Here is a 19973-nt window from a genome sequence, read left to right on the forward strand (position 1 = left end):
TAGAGTTCTACCTGGGAGAAAGCAGGCTGGACAGGTAACAGGTTGGCTAGAGTAGAGTTATACCTGGGATAGAGCAGGCTGGACAGGTAACAGGTTGGCTAGAGTAGAGTTCTACCTGGGAGAGAGCAGGCTGGACAGGTAACAGATTGGCTAGAGTAGAGTTATACCTGGGAGAGAGCAGGCTGGACAGGTAACAGGTTGGCTAGAGTAGAGTTATACCTGGGAGAGAGCAGGCTGGACAGGTAACAGGTTGGCTACCTGGGAGAGAGCAGGCTGGACAGGTAACAGGTTGGCTAGAGTAGAGTTATACCTGGGAGAGAGCAGGCTGGAGGTAACATGTTGGCTAGAGTAGAGTTATACCTGGGAGAGAGCAGGCTGGACAGGTAACAGGTTGGCTAGAGTATAGTTATACCTGGGAGAGAGCAGGCTGGACAGGTAACAGATTGGCTAGAGTAGAGTTATACCTGGGAGAGAGCAGGCTGGACAGGTAACATGTTGGCTAGAGTAGAGTTATACCTGGGAGAGAGCAGGCTGGACAGGTAACAGGTTGGCTAGAGTAGAGTTATACCTGGGAGAGAGCAGGCTGGACAGGTAACAGGTTGGCTAGAGTAGAGTTATACCTGGGAGAGAGCAGGATGGACAGGTAACATGTTGGCTAGAGTAGAGTTATACCTGGGAGAGAGCAGGCTGGACAGGTAACAGGTTGGCTAGAGTATAGTTATACCTGGGAGAGAGCAGGCTGGACAGGTAACAGATTGGCTAGAGTAGAGTTATACCTGGGAGAGAGCAGGCTGGACAGGTAACATGTTGGCTAGAGTAGAGTTATACCTGGGAGAGAGCAGGCTGGACAGGTAACAGGTTGGCTAGAGTAGAGTTATACCTGGGAGAGAGCAGGCTGGACAGGTAACAGGTTGGCTAGAGTAGAGTTATACCTGGGAGAGAGCAGGCTGGACAGGTAACATGTTGGCTAGAGTAGAGTTATACCTGGGAGAGAGCAGGCTGGACAGGTAACAGGTTGGCTAGAGTAGAGTTATACCTGGGAGAGAGGCTGGAGGCTGGACAGGTAACAGAGAGCAGGCTGACAGGTAACAGGTTGGCTAGAGTAGAGTTATACCTGGGAGAGAGCAGGCTGGACAGGTAACAGGTTGGCTAGAGTAGAGTTATACCTGGGAGAGAGCAGGCTGGACAGGTAACAGATTGGCTAGAGTAGAGTTATACCTGGGAGAGAGCAGGCTGGACAGGTAACATGTTGGCTTGGCCTGGGAGAGAGCAGGCTGGAGGTAACAGGTTGGCTAGAGTTTATACCTGGGAGAGAGCAGGCTGGACAGGTAACAGATTGGCTAGAGTAGAGTTATACCTGGGAGAGAGCAGGCTGGACAGGTAACATGTTGGCTAGAGTAGAGTTATACCTGGGAGAGAGCAGGCTGGACAGGTAACAGGTTGGCTAGAGTAGAGTTATACCTGGGAGAGAGCAGGCTGGACAGGTAACAGATTGGCTAGAGTGAGTTATACCTGGGAGAGAGCAGGCTGGACAGGTAACATGTTGGCTAGAGTAGAGTTATACCTGGGAGAGAGCAGGCTGGACAGGTAACAGGTTGGCTAGAGTAGAGTTATACCTGGGAGAGAGCAGGCTGGACAGGTAACATGTTGGCTAGAGTAGAGTTATACCTGGGAGAGAGCAGGCTGGAGTTGGCTAGAGTAGAGTTATACCTGGGAGAGAGCAGGCTGGACAGGTAACAGGTTGGCTAGAGTAGAGTTATACCTGGGAGAGAGCAGGCTGGACAGGTAACAGGCTGAGTAGACAGGTAACAGGTAACAGGTTGGCTAGAGTAGAGTTATACCTGGGAGAGAGCAGGCTGGACAGGTAACAGGTTGGCTAGAGTAGAGTTATACCTGGGAGAGAGCAGGCTGGACAGGTAACATGTTGGCTAGAGTATAGTTATACCTGGGAGAGAGCAGGCTGGACAGGTAACAGATTGGCTAGAGTAGAGTTATACCTGGGAGAGAGCAGGCTGGACAGGTAACAGGTTGGCTAGAGTAGAGTTGTACCTGGGAGAGAGCAGGCTGGACAGGTAACAGGTTGGCTAGAGTAGAGTTATACCTGGTAGTTTCTACTGAGAATGTGTTTGATTCATTCAATTCTTTGTCAACGTCCTGTTTGTTATTTTCTGTACAAATTTTATTGGCCAATTAGTCTTGCACCTGTTAATATTGTAAATCAAAGCCTCTAAGAGAGGTAAGCACAGTAAGTCTCCTCACTGTCCAATCCGCTGCTTCGATTACTGCTTCACAGATGGATTGAAAATTCCAGAATGATATTACAACGGACATGCAACAGCAGACTTGTATATCTGTGGGGTGGATTTGCATCCATTTTGCACATTTTGTACAGCTAAACTACCATGAATGAAGTAATGGCATTCTGTATTACAATGAACATTCGCAAAGTGAATGAACATGTAGACGGATGCCTAATGGTTGTCTTTCTAAAGAAAGTCCTGCTAAATGAGAGCTCCACCAGCCTCGTGACTTCCTCTCAGTCTGAAAAGGTTGACCTTTTAGCAAGTAGAAATGCTTTGAAGACTCCAATATCCATCCACCTCCACACCTGTCTCTCTTTGTCCGCCTGGTCTTCCAATGTTTCCCTTGCTCTCGTTCTATCGCTATATGTCTTCTCTCAGAGGTGCAGAGACGCGTGTTTGAAGCTCAAGGGCTTTGATGCTGTTATGGTGAACCTAGCTCAGAGATGGATATCTCAACATTGTTTAACGGTTGTCTTGTGGTTGTGTAAAGGTTGTCTGAGGGTTGCCCTGAGGAGCCTTAAGCCTCCCAGCATGCTCCACTCTGGCAGCGCTTGGTGTCGATCCGCCAACTTCTCTCCCATGACCCTCTAGTCCTGCCCACCGCAGGAGGCCCTCCCTAGCACCATACCACTCTAATTTAATGAGAGAAAGAAAGAGAGAGAGAGGGAGGAGGAGGCTTGGTTGAACTGTGGGTGGGCTCTGGTTGAAAACGCTCTGGCCTCCGGGCCCTAATTGCTAGAGGATTCCCTCAGCTTACCCTACACATTCTCCCTCACTCTCTCTACCTCTCGTCTTCCCCTCACCCTCTCTACCTCTCTTCTTCCTCTCACTCTCTCTACCTCTCTTCTTCCCCTCACTCTCTCTACCTCTCGTCTTCCCCTCACTCTCTCTACCTCTCGTCTTCCCCTCACTCTCTCTACCTCTCTTCTTCCCCTCACTCTCTCTACCTCTCGTCTTCCCCTCACTCTCTCTACCTCTCTTCTTCCCTCTTCTCTTCCTCTTCTTCCCTCACTCTCTCTACCTCTCTTCTTCCCCTCACTCTCTCTACCTCTCTTCTTCCCCTCACTCTCTCTACCTCTCTTCTTCCCCTCACTCTCTCTACCTCTCGTCTTCCCCTCACTCTCTCTACCTCTCTTCTTCCCCTCACTCTCTCTACCTCTCGTCTTCCCCTCACCCTCTCTACCTCTTGTCTTCCCCTCACTCTCTCTACCTCTCTTCTTCCCCTCACTCTCTCTACCTCTCTTATTCCCCTCACTCTCTCTACCTCTCGTCTTCCCCTCACTCTCTACCTCTCTTCTTCCCCTCACTCTCTCTATCCTTCTTCTTCCCCTCACTCTCTCTACCTCTCGTCTTCCCCTCACTCTCTCTACCTCTCTTCTTCCCCTCACTTTCTCTACCTCTCGTCTTCCCCTCACTCTCTCTACCTCTCTTCTTCCCCTCACTCTCTCTACCTCTCGTCTTCCCCTCAATCTCTCTACCTCTCTTCTTCTCCTCACTCTCTACCTCTCGTCTTCCCCTCACCCTCTCTACCTCTCGTCTTCCCCTCACTCTCTCTACCTCTTGTCTTCCCCTCACTCTCTCTACCTCTCGTCTTCCCCTCACTCTCTCTACCTCTCGTCTTCCCCTCACTCTCTCTGCCTCTCGTCTTCCCCTCACTCTCTCTACCTCTCTCCACCATTTGACCTCTCTCTGTCCCTTACTCTCCCTCTCTGTCGCTTCCATTTCCTATAACGTCTAGATATCCTAGATCCAGCTCACACACACAAATACACACACTTATACAGAACGCACACACACACACATACTCCCCACCACACAGCGCCAGTATACAACAACATCCCCTACTTTGATAGTGATTTATAGGTGGTTGTGAGTGTGTGTTCAGGTAGAAATCCACAGGAGGCTGTGTGCACGACTAAACTCCCCTCATTAGAGCTAGAGTGTGCAGCCAGGCAGGCTTATTACTCACACAGGACACACACACACTGACACGTGTGTGTGTGTGTGTGTGTGTGTGTGTGTGTGTGTGTGTGTTTGTACTAAACAGTCATTCTCACCAGACTTGCTACTGGCCCTTCAGTACAGTATGAGTCACAGTCCTCAGGCCTCCATCATGTCTGGCTCCTACTAAAGCCCTCGGCAGCCATGATGGCTCCAAACAGCTCCAGACAGCGCTGAAACAGTGTTAAAAACTAGAAACTGTCTCCTCACTCTTAGTGTGGCTTCTCGCAGAAGCACTCAAAGAGAGAGAGAGAGAGAAATGGAGAGGAGGGGGGAGAGAGAGGGAAGGAGAGAGAAAAGTGTGGGATTGAATTATATCCAGCCAGAGGGTCGGCTTGATGCTAATGCGCTAAACTGCTTGGCTCCATCTCTCCCTCTCTCCAGATCACTCCCTCCGTCTCTCCAGATCCCTCCCTCCATCTCTCCAGATCCCTCCCTCCATCTCTCCAGATCCCTCCCTCCATCTCTCCCGCCAGCTCCCTCCCTCCATCTCTACCATCTCTCCCTTTCTCCAGCTCCCTCCCTCCATCTATTCCTCCATCTCTCCCGCCAGCTCCCTCCCTCCATCTCTACCATCTCTCCCTTTCTCCAGCTCCCTCCCTCCATCTCTACCATCTCTCCCTTTCTCCAGCTCCCTCCCTCCATCTCTAACATCTCTTCCTCTCTCCAGCTCCCTCCCTCCATCTATTCCTCCATCTCTTCCTCCATTTCTCCCTCTCTCCAGATCCCTCCTCCATCTCTCCCTCTCTTCAGATCCCTCCTCCATCTCTCCCTCTCTTCAGATCCCTCCCTCCATCTCTCCCTCCATCCAGCTCCCTCCCTCCATCTCTACCTCCATCCAGCTCCCTCCTCCAGCTCTCCCTCCCTCCATCTCTCCCTCCCTCCATCTCTCCCTCCATCCAGCTCCCTCCCTCCATCTCTACCTCCATCCAGCTCCTCCCTCCAGCTCTCCCTCCCTCCATCTCTCCCTCCCTCCATCTCTCCCTCTCTCCCTCCATACAGCTCCCTCCCTCCATCTCTCCCTCCATACAGCTCCCTCCCTCCCTCCATCTCTCTAGCTCCCTCCCTCCATCTATCTCTACCTCCATCTCTCCCTCTCTCCAGCGCCCTCCCCCATCTCTTCCTCCATTTCTCCCTCTCTCCAGATCCCTCCCTCCATCTCTCCAGATCCCTCCCTCCATCTCTCCCTCCAGCTCCCTCCCTCCATCTCTCCCTCTCTCCAGCGCCCTCCCCATCTCTTCCTCCATTTCTCCCTCTCTCCAGCGCCCTCCCCATCTCTTCCTCCATTTCTCCCTCTCTCCAGATCCCTCCCTCCATCTCTCCCTCCATCCAGCTCCCTCCCTCCATCTCTACCTCCATCCAGCTCCCTCCCTCCAGCTCTCCCTCCCTCCATCTCTCCCTCCCTCCATCTCTCCCTCCATCCAGCTCCCTCCCTCCATCTCTACCTCCATCCAGCTCCCTCCCTCCAGCTCTCCCTCCCTCCATCTCTCCCTCCCTCCATCTCTCCCTCCCTCCATCTCTCCCTCCATCCAGCTCCCTCCCTCCATCTCTCCCTCCATACAGCTCCCTCCCTCCCTCCATCTCTCTAGCTCCCTCCCTCCATCTATCTCTACCTCCATCTCTCCCTCTCTCCAGCGCCCTCCCCCATCTCTTCCTCCATTTCTCCCTCTCTCCAGATCCCTCCCTCCATCTCTCCAGATCCCTCCCTCCATCTCTCCCTCCAGCTCCCTCCCTCCATCTCTCCCTCTCTCCAGCGCCCTCCCCCATCTCTTCCTCCATTTCTCCCTCTCTCCAGCGCCCTCCCCCATCTCTTCCTCCATTTCTCCCTCTCTCCAGATCCCTCCCTCTCTCCAGATCCCTCCCTCCCTCTCTCCAGATCCCTCCCTCCATCTCTTCCTCCATCTCTTCCTCCATCTCTTCCTCCATCTCTCCCTCTCTTCAGATCCTTCCCTCGATCTCTCCCTCCAGCTCCCTCCCTCCATTCAGCTCCCTCCCTCCATCTCTCTAGCTCCCTCCCTCCATCCATCTCTCCCTCTCTACAGCGCCCTCCCCCATCTCTTCCTCTCTCCAGCTCTCTCCCTCCATCTCCCTCTCTCCAGCTCTCTCCCTCCATCTCTCCCTCTCTCCAGCTCTCTCCCTCATCTCTCTCTCCCTCTCTCCAGCTCCCTCCCTCCATCTCTTCCTCTCTCCAGCTCTCTCCCTCCATCTCAGATCCCTCCCTCCATCTCTCCCTCCATCCAGCTCCCTCCCTCCATCTCTACCTCCATCCAGCTCCTCCCTCCAGCTCTCCCTCCCTCCATCTCTCCCTCCCTCCATCTCTCCTCCATCCAGCTCCCTCCCTCCATCTCTACCTCCATCCAGCTCCTCCCTCCAGCTCTCCCTCCCTCCATCTCTCCCCTCCATCTCTCCCCTCCATCCAGCTCCCTCCTCCTCCATCTCTCTAGCTCCCTCCCTCCATCTATCTCTATCCATCTCTCCCTCTCTCAGCGCCCTCCCCCATCTCTTCCTCCATTTCTCCTCTCTCCAGATCCCTCCCTCCATCCCCTCTCCAGCTCCCTCCCTCCATCTCTCCCTCCAGCCCTCCCCCATCTCTCCCCATCCATCCCCCATCTTCCTCCCTCCCTCTCTCCAGATCTCCTCCAGCTCCCCCATCTCTTCCTCCATCTCTCCCCATCCTCCAGCTCCCTCCCCATCTCCATCTCTCCTCCATCTCTCTCCAGCTCCCTCCCTCCATCTCCATCTCCCTCCCCAGCTCTCCCTCCCTCCATCTCTCTCCCTCCATCTCTCCCTCCATCCAGCTCCCTCCCCATCCATCTCCTCCATCCAGCTCCCTCCCTCCAGCTCTCCCTCCATCTCTCCCTCCCTCCATCCTCCATCTCCCTCCATCTCTCCTCCATCCAGCTCCCTCCCTCCATCTCTCCTCCCCCAGCTCCTCCCCCTCCCTCCATCTCTCTAGCTCCTCCCTCCATCTCTCCCATCTCTCCATCTCTCCAGCGCCTCCCTCTCCCAGCCTCTCCTCCATCTCCCTCCAGATCCCTCCCTCCATCTCTCCAGATCCCTCCCTCCATCTCTCCCTCCATCTCTCCTCCATCTCTCCCTCTCTCCAGCGCCCTCCCCCATCTCTTCCTCCATCTCCCTCTCTCCCAGCGCCCTCCCCCATCTCTTCCTCCATCTCTCCAGATCCCTCCCCTCTCTCCAGATCTCCCTCCCTCCAGATCCCTCCCTCCATCTCTTCCTCCATCTCTTCCTCCATCTCTTCCTCCCTCTCATCCTCCCTCTCTCCAGCTCCCTCCCTCCATCTCTCCCTCCTCTCTCCAGCTCCCTCCCTCCATCTCTCCCTCTCTCCAGCTCTCTCCCTCCATCTCTTCCTCTCTCCAGCTCTCTCCCTCCATCTCTCCCTCCATCTCTCCCTCCATCTCTCCTCTCTCCAGCTCTCTCCCTCCATCTCTCCCTCCATCTCTCCCCCCTCTCCAGCTCTCTCCTCCTCCATCGCTCCCTCCCCTCCATCTCTTCCTCTCTCCAGCTCTCTCCCTCCATCTCTTCCTCCATTTCTCCCTCTCTCCAGCTCTCTCCATCCATCTCTCCCTCCATCTCTCCAGCGCCCTCCCTCCATCTCTCTCTCCATCTCTCCCTCTCTCCAGCGCCCTCCCTCCATCTCTTCCTCCATTTCTACCTCTCTCCCTCCATCTCTTGCTCTCTCCCTCCATCTCTTCCTCTCTCCAGCTCTCTCCCTCCAGCTCTCTCCCTCCATCTCTCCCTCCCTCCATCTCTCCCTCTCTCCAGCTCGCTCTCTCCATCCATCTCTCCCTCCATCTCTCCCTCTCTCCAGCGCCCTCCCTCCATCTCTTCCTCAATTTCTACCTCTCTCCAGCTCTCTCCCTCCATCTCTCCATCTCTCCCTCCATCTCTCCCTCTCTCCAGCTCTCTCCCTCCATCTCTCTCTCCCTCTCTCCAGCTCCCTCCCTCCATCTCTTCCTCTCTCCAGCTCTCTCCCTCCATCTCTCCCTCCATCTCTCCCTCTCTTCAGCTCCCTCCCTCCATCTCTTCCTCTCTCCAGCTCTCTCTCCCTCCATCTCTCCCTCCCTCCATCTCTTCCTCTCTCCAGCTCTCTCCCTCCATCTCTCCAGCTCTCTCCCTCCATCTCTCCAGCTCCCTCCCTCCATCTCTTCCTCTCTCCAGTTCCCTCCCTCCATCCAGCTCCCTCCCTCCATCTCTACCCCATCTCTCTCCCTCCATCTCTTCCTCCATCCATCTCTACATCCATTTCTCCCTCTCTCCAGCTCTCTCCCAACACCTGCTCTTATTTTGACAGATTATCTTTCTAAAACTCCCAACTCACCTCCTACACACACACACACACACACACACACAGGTTCAGATATCTACACACCCTGAAGGGTCCGGCCAAACCGAGAGCTTGTTAGACCCCAAACCATAATCGATGGAGGGATGTTTCTCCTGTTGTCTTTTTTTCTGATAGAGTTCGATTAGGCATCCCATCTCTGACTCGCCGCTAGGTAAACTGTCTTTATGGTGTGTGTGTTGTTAAGCCCTCGACCACTGAGAGTAACAAGCATTTTTTTCTCTCTCTCCCCCTACTGTAGCCATGCATCTGTTTGGTCTGAACTGGCAGATGCAGGAGACAGAGGGCTACGGCTTTGAGAACGGTCAGGGGAGGTCAGACACCACACCCAACACCATCACCGCACTGTCTGCTGATAACGGTAAGAGGCTAGAACACACACCCACACACACACGCACACGCACACACACGCACACGCACACATTGGGTCCTGTGTGCGTAGTGGCCAGAGGCTTCAAAGGGCCAGTGTTGATATGCTAAGTCCCAGTATTAGGAGAGAGGGCAGTGATCTGACCACATAGAAACACAGTGTTTCTATAACTGACAAGGTTATACTGTACCTCTCACATTTGACATAGTCATTTACAGAGGCTCTTATCCAGAGTGACTTACAGGAGTTATTAGAGTTAAGTGCCTTGCTCAAGAGCACATTGGCAGATTTTTCAACTCATCTGCTTGGGGATTCGAACTAGCAACCTATCGGTTACTGGGCCAGCGCTCTTTACCGATAGGCTACCTGCCACCCTATAGCTCTTTCTTTTAGTGCTGTTTATATGGTGGCTGTGTGGGTGGGCTTGTGTCTGTATGGAGAAACCCAAGGAGAATGCAGAGCCAGTGGGATAAACCACCTCTCACATCTGCATGAGGTTTGATCTATTCACTAAACACTGAAGCACTAGAGAAAGAGCTTCTTAAAGTGTGAATGTCCTCAGATTGCTCTGTCTAAAGATAGTGTTTTGCAGACTCTACCCACGCACACGCACACACACACACACTGCCATCATTCATCCCGGCCCATTATCCAAAGGCATAGCCCAGCCACCAGCCAAATGGTGTGTGTGTGTGTCCGTGCGTGTGCGCGCGTGTGTGAAGACTACCAGTCACACTCTCACTGAACACTTCATAATGCAGTCACTCTATCAAACTCTATTTGCCACTGACCTCCAGACACACACTGTATCCTCATCGGACACACACTACAGCTCTAATAACACACACACACTTTTTGTAGCTGTCTTACACAGCAATGTTTCTCTCTATCGATCCCTTTCTCACACCAACACACATACACCTTTGTAACACACACACACACCTTTTCCATGTCCACCATCACTCTGAATCCCCTGTGGAGAGGAGAGGGGATGGTAGTACTGCAGGTATTTGAGGTAGTACAGACTCTGTGTTGGTCTCTGTAGGCTGATGTGAGATAGAGTGGCTTTATCTGGAAGTGGACTGACCTTACAAACTAAGTCTATGACTGGGCAGCAGAAAGCTGACGAGAGCAGGGTTTCTTAAACTATGGGTCGGGACCCAAAGTGGGACCTGGGCATGTGAGAAGTGGGGTCGCGAGTTATGATAGTCTATAATCACACACCTTTTCTTCTTAATTTGGGCCGAGTGCAGGCTAAAGTGAGCCTAGTAGAGATGAAATAAACCCATGACACTGGGCCATCGTATTGCAGCGAGCTGAGGAGAGAATGGACTAGCATGAGCCCCAGTACTTCCACCACCGTCTCATCTCCCACTGTGAGACAGGCTTAGTCTGTGTCCCAAATGGCACTCTGTTCCCTATTTAGTGCACTACTTTTGACCAGGGACCATAGGTCTTTAGTACAAAGTAGTTTACTGTCTAGGGAATAGTGTGCCATTTGAGATGGTGCCAGTGATTTGATGGGTGTCCGTGCGTCCCCGTGTGCTCCTGTCCCTCCAGTGCTTGTGTCCCCGTACAGGGGAGAGTAGAGTCATTCTCCTCCCCCTCCTAACCTTCGCGGACACAATTGGGTTGATACTTGTTTAGTTCTGAGACCAGGCCATCGCTCTCTTTTATTTTATCTCGGACTCTCTCTCTCGAACAGTGACCGTCACCACCATTCAGACAACATTCAGACAGACAGATCTCTAACTGAGATGAACTGAGAGGCTAAAAACCACTGTGGAGGAGGAGGAAAATGAGTGGTCATGCTAACATGATAGTGTTTACATCAAAGTGAGGAAGTAATGAACGCTCTCAATCTAATGAGTTCTTCCAGCCCTCATCATAACAGACTAATTAACACCGCCATGCCGCCACTCAACACATCACTTCTAATCAATACAAATCCCTCCCTCCTCCGTTCTCTCCTCCTTCAACTAACCTTGGCCTCCTCTCTCTCTTCCTCTTCCTCTCTCTCTGTGTGAGCCGGAGCCATCAACGATCTGCAGTGACAGCCTATGGCTTTGTTCACTGACGTGAATGAATGGACTACCACAAATAGACATGAGCACACACACAGATACACACACACACACACACACACACACAGATACAGACAGACACACACAGTGCTAGAAAGGTAAAGTGCATCTAAACATACATGCACACATTGATAAATACACGCTGACTCTCCCTTCACAGTGAGTGTGTGTTTGTGTGTCTGTCAGTGATGCGCGGGTCAGCTGTTTGTTGACCGGCACCCACACGCAATTGCTAATAACCTGTCTGCAACCGCCCGACTGTGTGTGATAAATAGAAGGCATGCACCTGACCCTAACCCGCTAATATACAACATGTGCTGAACACTTCCTTTTTTTTGGTCCTTTTTGCCTCAGTGGATCGCTGTGAACTTTTTCTGCCAAGTTCCCAAAAGTATTTTGCTATTGGCGTGTAAAGCTTAGGTTTACGCCCTAATGTCAGATCTAAATCATGAACGAAAAACCTCAATGTATCATATAGATCTGAATTGCACAAGAATTATCATACAATTATGGATTTTTTGGGATGGATAGTTTTCTCTTTATCCAACCTGCCGGCCACCCGCCCGCCCTTCATCCACAAAACCTTTCATGACCCTAAACCTGTCCGCCCCGCGGATACAGGAGTGGGATCTTAGTTTGATCACCCTGTTGCAGGAGAACCCTACAACTTTACAAATAATTCTAAAACTTGTTGTGTGTTTGAGGTTTAAAAAAGCTTCTGAAGTTTGTAATTTCCACTTTGAAATTTGAGACTTGATTTTCCCCTACAAAAATGTCCGTTAATTATAATCCACATAACAATTTCCTGTTGCTGCAGGATTCTTGTCCTTCTGTAGCAAACTGGCTCAGATTAAGATCCCACATCTGTATAATCGCGGGGACTGCGGGTTATGAGTCAACCTGCGCATCGTGTGTGTGTGTGTGTGTGTGTGTGTGTGTGTGTGTGTGTGTGTGTGTAGTGTGTGTGTCCAGTACCTATCATTGGACTGCATGTTGTTGTTCACCTCTGTGATAGGCAGGTAACCTAAAAGCACTCTCTCTATAAGAGAGTCTACCCAGGGGGAGGAAGAGCAGGAGAGCAATCACTCACTCTCACAGATGATTGGAAGTGTTGGATTGCGTTGCACTGGGCGAGAGGAAAGGGCTTTGTTGACAGGTCTAGATGGAGTGACACAGCAAAGTGTAGAAGACAGTGTAGTAAAGCTAGCAGACAGTGTAGTAAAGCTAGCAGACAGTGTAGTAAAGCTAGCAGACAGTGTAGTAAAGCTAGCAGACAGTAATGTAAAGCTAGAAGACAGTGTAGTAAAGCTAGCAGACAGTGTAGTAAAGCTAGCAGACAGTGTAGTAAAGCTAGCAGACAGTAGAGTAAAGCTAGCAGACAGTGTAGTAAAGCTAGCAGACAGTGTAGTAAAGCTAGCAGACTGTGTATTAAGCTAGAAGACAGTGTAGCTAACTAGAATGAAATACTCATGTTACATTTACACAATCTTATGCATTAATGATGTACACACACACACATTTATAGAACTGTGAATAATGTATGGTTTGCCGTATCATTTTAGTAAGACCTTAGCTGTGTACGAATACCCATGCTAACATACTGTATACCTCATACTTAATGAGTAAATACTACATATTATATAGTATTAGTTCATTTCAGTACTGTATACTGTAAACAAACGGTATGCTTTCAGTTGAACGTTCTAGCTCTTGGCCTGTCTAACGGAAGTTGATGCTGTTGCTATGCAACCTCTTGCTAGCTAGTTAGCATAACAAATTACTAGTTAGACATTTTACGACTTTGGGTGTGTTCTTAAATTCAATGTGGAGTGCCAGAGTGCGCTCGTAAATTCAGAGCGTTGTCAGATTGTCCATTTGTAAACGAGCTAACGTTGGCTAGCTTGCTAGCTACTTCCAGACACAAATTAGACCACTCAGACCATTTTACTCGCCCTAGCAGGCAGTTTTCATGTTATCCAGCGCGTTGGTCACTGTAACTGTGCTGCTGGCTACAATTGAATGACCCTTTTTGCCGACCGTTTACTGACACCGGCCATATTCAACGGGTGTTGAGCGCTTGTAAATTCATTATTCGTAATCGGAGTAGATAGCCAGAGCGAATTTACGAAAGTACCCGAATGTCCATTGAGAACGCACAACGACTATACTACACCATTTAGCTAAGCTAATAATGACGGGGATAAACAAGTCAATAAACATTGGGTAGTTAGATAGCCTTTAGTTAATATACTGGCAAGTTTGATGTATAGGTAGCCATCTAATGTTAGGTAGCTAGCAAACATACCGGTACATACTGCTGTAATGATATGCTACTTGGTTCGTGAGTGCAGCGTAGCTAACAAAATGTCAGCCAACATAACGTGTAAGGTCACTTATTTGAAAAGTCATGACTTTATTAAATTGCTCAACATTTTCTTAACATTTGTCATCAGTTAAAGCAATGAATTTGTATCCGCTCTCGGCTGCATATTTTCCTCTATTTTCTTCCAATCTGAAAACGATGTGAAGCCACACCCATTTCCTGAAGAATTGCATTATGGTCCCTAAAGTACGGAAATAGTGTCCCCTGCGTGTATGCTTCATATTTTGGCGAATTTAGTACGATATCCGGGGACTTTTGGGATACTATCTCCAGTTGAAGTCGGAAGTTTTCATACACTTAGGTTGGAGTCGTTAAAACTCGTTTTTCATCCACTCAACACATTTCTTGTTAACAAACTATAGTTTGGGCAGGTCGGTTAGGACATCTACTTTGTGCATGACACAAGCAGTTTTTCCAACAAATGTTTACAGACAGATTATTTCACTGTAACACAATTCCAGCGAGTCAGAAGTTTACATACACTAAGTTGACTGTGCCTTTAGACAGCTTGGGAAATTCCAGAAAATTATGTCATGGCTTTAGAAGTTTCTGACAGGCTAATTGACATCATTTGAGTCAATTGGAGGTGTACCTGTGGATGTATTTCAAGGCCTACCTTCAAACTCAGTGCCTCTTTGCTTGACATCATGGGAAAATGAAGATAAATCAGCCATAACCTCAGAAAACAATTGTAGACCCTCACAAGTCTGGTTCATCCTTGGGAGCAATTTCAGAACTCCTGAAGGTACCACGTTCATCTGTACAAACAATAGTATGCAAGTATAAACACCATGGGACCACACAGCCATCATACCGCTCAGTGAGGAGACACGTTCTGTCTCCTAGAGATGAACGTACTTTGGTGTGAAAAGTGCAAATCAATCCCAGAACAACAGCAAAAGACCTTGTGAAGATGCTGGAAGAAACAGGTGCAAAAGTATCTATATCCACAGTAAAACGAGTCCTATATCGACATAACCTGAAACTCCGCTCAGCAAGAAAGAAGCCACTGCTCCACAACCACCATAAAAAAGACTGACTACGGTTTGCACATGGGGACAAAGATCGTACTTTTTGGAGAAATGTCCTCTGGTCTGATGAAACACGAATAGAACTGTTTGGCCAACTGTTTCCGCCAAACATAACGATGGCTTGCAAGCCGAAGAACAACATCCCAACTGTGAAGCACAGGGGGTGGCAGCATCATGTTGTGGGGGTGCTTTGCTGTATGAGGGACTGGTGCACTTCACAAATAGATGGCATCATGAGGCAGGGAAATTATGTGGCTATATTGAAGCAACATCTCAAGACATCAGTCAGGAAGTTAAAGCTTGGTCACAAATGGGTCTTCCAAATGGACAATGACTCCAAGCATACTTCCAAAGTTGTGGCAAAATGGCTTAAGGACAATAAAATTAAGGTATTGGAGTGGCCATCACAAAGCCCTGACCTCAATCCTATAGAACATTTGTGGGCAGAACTGAGCAAGTGTGTGCGAGCAAGGAGGCCTACAAACCTGACTCAGTTACACCAACTGTCAGGGGGAATGGACCAAAATTCACCCAACTTATTGTGGGAAGCTTGTGGAAGGCTAGTTAAACCATTTCAAGGCAATGCTGCCAAATACTAATTGAGTGTATGCAAACTTCTGACCCACTGGGAATGTGATGAAAGAAATAAAATAAATAAATCACCCTCTCTACTATTATTCTGACATTTCACATTCTAAAATAAAGTGGTGATCCTAACTGACCTAAGACAGGAACCTTTTACTAGGATTCAATGTCAGGAATTGAGTTTAAATCTATTTGGCTAAGGTGTATGTTAACTTCCGACTTCAACTGTAGCTCCATTCTATGACCAATAATATTATATACTCAATCACGTCACAAATAGTACGGTTAGTGCGGTTAGTATGAGTATTCCAACACAGCTCTTGTCTTCCTCCATGGCATCATGTGCAATCTGATCAGTGTATTTGATCTGATCTGTGTATGTCATCTGATCTGTGTATGTCATCTGATCTGTGTATGTGATCTGACCTGTGTATGTGATCTGATCTGTGTATTTGATCTGATCTGTGTATGTGATCTGACCTGTGTATGTGATCTGACCTGTGTATGTGATCTGATCTGTGTATGTGATCTGATCTGTGTATGTGATCTGATCTGTGTACCTAATCTGATCTGTGTATGTGATCTGATCTGTGTATGTGAACTGATCAGTGTATGTATAGCTGTCAGAGCTGGTGGTGTCTAGCCTGAGCTGAAGCTGCTGCATTATCACACAGCAGTATGACCTTGTTCATCCTTGTCCTTGTTGATGCACCACATAACCCTGACACACCACATAATCAAGAGAGAGGCTTTCTCTACTTCTGTGTTGATCTAGTTCTATCAGTGATGTTCCAACAATTAAGAGCCACTAATACAGATTACTGTTTGATCACTAGCAGTAATCTGACTCCCGCAACACTCCCGACTCCTGACAACACTCAATACATTGGCAACACTGTTGAGCCATAGTAGATTATAACAGAGAGAGAGAGCCAGACATTCTAAGAAAGCATCTATGTATCTACTGTTGCACACAGTAAAATGTTATGTTGATGGATAGTTAGTTTTTCTTAACTTAGTGCGCTGATAAATAGATGTTCATCTTTTTTCTCATGTAGGGTGGACTGTTCAATACACAGCATGATATTGATTGTGTTACTATTCAAACACATCTCATCTTTACTGCTTGAGGGCAGCAGAATCTCATACATACCGTAAAACTTTGCCATTTAATTAGAAGTTTTACGGTATGAGGTCATTTTTTACCCTAGCTCACAGAGAGAGAGAGAGAGAGAGAGAGAGAGACAAAAAGACCAGTGTTTCACTAGCAAGCAGCATTTTGTGTCTAATTGCTTCTTTGGACAGTGGAAATGGCCCTTTGTAAGCATGTACTGCACCACACATTATCTCTCTCTCTGTGGCGTTATGAATCTCACAGTTCCCCTGAACCATTCACACATACAGTGGGGCAAAAAAGTATTTAGTCAGCCACCAATTGTGCAAGTTCTCCCACTTAAAAAGATGAGAGAGGCCTGTAATTTTCATCATAGGTACACATCAACTATGACAGACAAAATAAGAAATGAAATCCAGAAAATCACATTGTAGGATTTTTTATGAATTTATTTGCAAATTATGGTGGAAAATAAGTATTTGGTCAATAACAAAAGTTAATTTTTTATTTTATTTATTTCACCTTTATTTAACCAGGTAGGCTAGTTGAGAACAAGTTCTCATTTGCAACTGCGACCTGGCCAAGATAAAGCATAGCAGTGTGAACAGACAACACAGAGTTACACATGGAGTAAACAATTAACAAGTCAATAACATTTACATTTTACATTACATTTAAGTCATTTAGCAGACACGTTCACCTTAAGACATCCAGTGGAACAGCCACTTTACAATAGTGCATCTAAATCTTTTAAGGGGGGGGTGAGAAGGATTACTTTATCCTATCCTAGGTATTCCTGAAAGAGGTGGGGTTTCAGGTGTCTCCGGAAGGTGGTGATTGACTCCGCTGTCCTGGCGTCGTGAGGGAGTTTGTTCCACCATTGGGGGGCCAGAGCAGCGAACAGTTTTGACTGGGCTGCGCGGGAACTGTACTTCCTCAGTGGTAGGGAGGCGAGCAGGCCAGAGGTGGATGAACGCAGTGCCCTTGTTTGGGTGTAGGGCCTGATCAGAGCCTGGAGGTACTGAGGTGCCGTTCCCCTCACAGCTCCGTAGGCAAGCACCATGGTCTTGTAGCGGATGCGAGCTTCAACTGGAAGCCAGTGGAGAGAGCGGAGGAGCGGGGTGACGTGAGAGAACTTGGGAAGGTTGAACACCAGACGGGCTGCGGCGTTCTGGATGAGTTGTAGGGGTTTAATGGCACAGGCAGGGAGCCCAGCCAACAGCGAGTTGCAGTAATCCAGACGGGAGATGACAAGTGCCTGGATTAGGACCTGCGCTGCTTCCTGTGTGAGGCAGGGTCGTACTCTGCGGATGTTGTAGAGCATGAACCTACAAGAACGGGCCACCGCCTTGATGTTAATTGAGAACGACAGGGTGTTGTCCAGGATCACGCCAAGGTTCTTAGCGCTCTGGGAGGAGGACACAATGGAGTTGTCAACCGTGATAGCGAGATCATGGAATGGGCAGTCCTTCCCCGGGAGGAAGAGCAGCTCCGTCTTGCCGAGGTTCAGCTTGAGGTGGTGATCCGTCATCCACACTGATATGTCTGCCAGACATGCAGAGATGCGATTCGCCACCTGGTCATCAGAAGGGGGAAAGGAGAAGATTAATTGTGTGTCGTCTGCATAGCAATGATAGGAGAGACCATGTGAGGTTATGACAGAGCCAAGTGACTTGGTGTATAGCGAGAATAGGAGAGGGCCTAGAACAGAGCCCTGGGGGACGCCAGTGGTGAGAGCGCGTGGTGAGGAGACAGATTCTCGCCACGCCACCTGGTAGGAGCGACCTGTCAGGTAGGACGCAATCCAAGCGTGGGCCGCGCCGGAGATGCCCAACTCGGAGAGGGTGGAGAGGAGGATCTGATGGTTCACAGTATCGAAGGCAGCCGATAGGTCTAGAAGGATGAGAGGAGAGAGAGTTAGCTTTAGCAGTGCGGAGGGCCTCCGTGATACAGAGAAGAGCAGTCTCAGTTGAATGACTAGTCTTGAAACCTGACTGATTTGGATCAAGAAGGTCATTCTGAGAGAGATAGCGGGAGAGCTGGCCAAGGACGGCACGTTCGAGAGTTTTGGAGAGAAAAGAAAGAAGGGATACTGGTCTGTAGTTGTTGACATCGGAGGGATTGAGTGTAGGTTTTTTCAGAAGGGGTGCAACTCTCGCTCTCTTGAAGACAGAAGGGACGTAGCCAGCGGTCAGGGATGAGTTGATGAGCGAGGTGAGGTAAGGGAGAAGGTCTCCGGAAATGGTCTGGAGAAGAGAGGAGGGAATAGGGTCAAGTGGGCAGGTTGTTGGGCGGCCGGCCGTCACAAGACGCAAGATTTCATCTGGAGAGAGAGGGGAGAAAGAGGTCAGAGCACAGGGTAGGGCAGTGTGAGCAGAACCAGCGGTGTCGTTTGACTTAGCAAACGAGGATCGGATGTCGTCGACCTTCTTTTCAAAATGGTTGACGAAGTCATCTGCAGAGAGGGAGGAGGGGGAGGGGGAGGAGGATTCAGGAGGGAGGAGAAGGTGGCAAAGAGCTTCCTAGGGTTAGAGGCAGATGCTTGGAATTTAGAGTGGTAGAAAGTGGCTTTAGCAGCAGAGACAGAAGAGGAAAATGTAGAGAGGAGGGAGTGAAAGGATGCCAGGTCCGCAGGGAGGCGAGTTTTCCTCCATTTCCGCTCGGCTGCCCGGAGCCCTGTTCTGTGAGCTCGCAATGAGTCGTCGAGCCACGGAGCAGGAGGGGAGGACCGAGCCGGCCTGGAGGATAGGGGACATAGAGAATTAAGGGATGCAGAAAGGGAGGAGAGGAGGGTTGAGGAGGCAGAATCAGGAGATAGGTTGGAGAAGGTTTGAGCAGAGGGAAGAGATGATAGGATGGAAGAGGAGAGAGTAGCGGGGAGAGAGAGCGAAGATTGGGACGGCGCGATACCATCCGAGTAGGGGCAGTGTGGGAAGTGTTGGATGAGAGCAAGAGGGAAAAGGATACAAGGTAGTGGTCGGAGACTTGGAGGGGAGTTGCAGTGAGGTTAGTGGAAGAACAGCATCTAGTAAAGATGAGGTTGAGCGTATTGCCTGCCTTGTGAGTAGAGGGGAAGGTGAGAGGGTGAGGTCAAAAGAGGAGAGGAGTGGAAAGAAGGAGGCAGAGAGGAATGAGTCAAAGGTAGACGTGGGGAGGTTAAAGTCGCCCAGAACTGTGAGAGGTGAGCCGTCCTCAGGAAAGGAGCTTATCAAGGCATCAAGCTCATTGATGAACTCTCCGAGGAACCTGGAGGGCGATAAATGATAAGGATGTTAAGCTTGAAAGGGCTGGTAACTGTGACAGCATGGAATTCAAAGGAGGCGATAGACAGATGGGTAAGGGAGAAAGAGAGAATGACCACTTGGGAGAGATGAGGATCCCGGTGCCACCACCCCGCTGACCAGAAGCTCTCGGGGTGTGCGAGAACACGTGGGCGGACGAAGAGAGAGCAGTAGGAGTAGCAGTGTTATCTGTGGTGATCCATGTTTCCGTCAGTGCCAAGAAGTCGAGGGACTGGAGGGAGGCATAGGCTGAGATGAACTCTGCCTTGTTGGCCGCAGATCGGCAGTTCCAGAGGCTACCGGAGACCTGGAACTCCACGTGGGTCGTGCGCGCTGGGACCACCAGATTAGAGTGGCCGCGGCCACGCGGTGTGGAGCGTTTGTATGGTCTGTGCAGAGAGGAGAGAACAGGGATAGACAGACACATAGTTGACAGGCTACAGAAGAGGCTACGCTAA

General features: G+C 49.7%; 1 protein-coding gene across 3 annotated transcripts in view; it reads left to right on the plus strand.

The window, feature by feature from the left end:
• Positions 1 to 19973, plus strand: part of LOC115146713 (teneurin-3) — a 339724-nt gene that overhangs the window by 210208 nt on the left and 109543 nt on the right. For all 3 annotated transcript variants that reach the window (XM_065003929.1, XM_065003930.1, XM_065003931.1), the window contains one exon: positions 8909 to 9028. In XM_065003929.1, the coding sequence (XP_064860001.1) occupies positions 8909 to 9028 (120 nt within the window). The remainder of the gene's footprint in view (positions 1 to 8908; positions 9029 to 19973) is intronic.

Source organism: Oncorhynchus nerka, linkage group LG18, assembly GCF_034236695.1.
Source record: "Oncorhynchus nerka isolate Pitt River linkage group LG18, Oner_Uvic_2.0, whole genome shotgun sequence".
In the NCBI taxonomy this organism is placed as follows: domain Eukaryota; kingdom Metazoa; phylum Chordata; class Actinopteri; order Salmoniformes; family Salmonidae; genus Oncorhynchus; species Oncorhynchus nerka.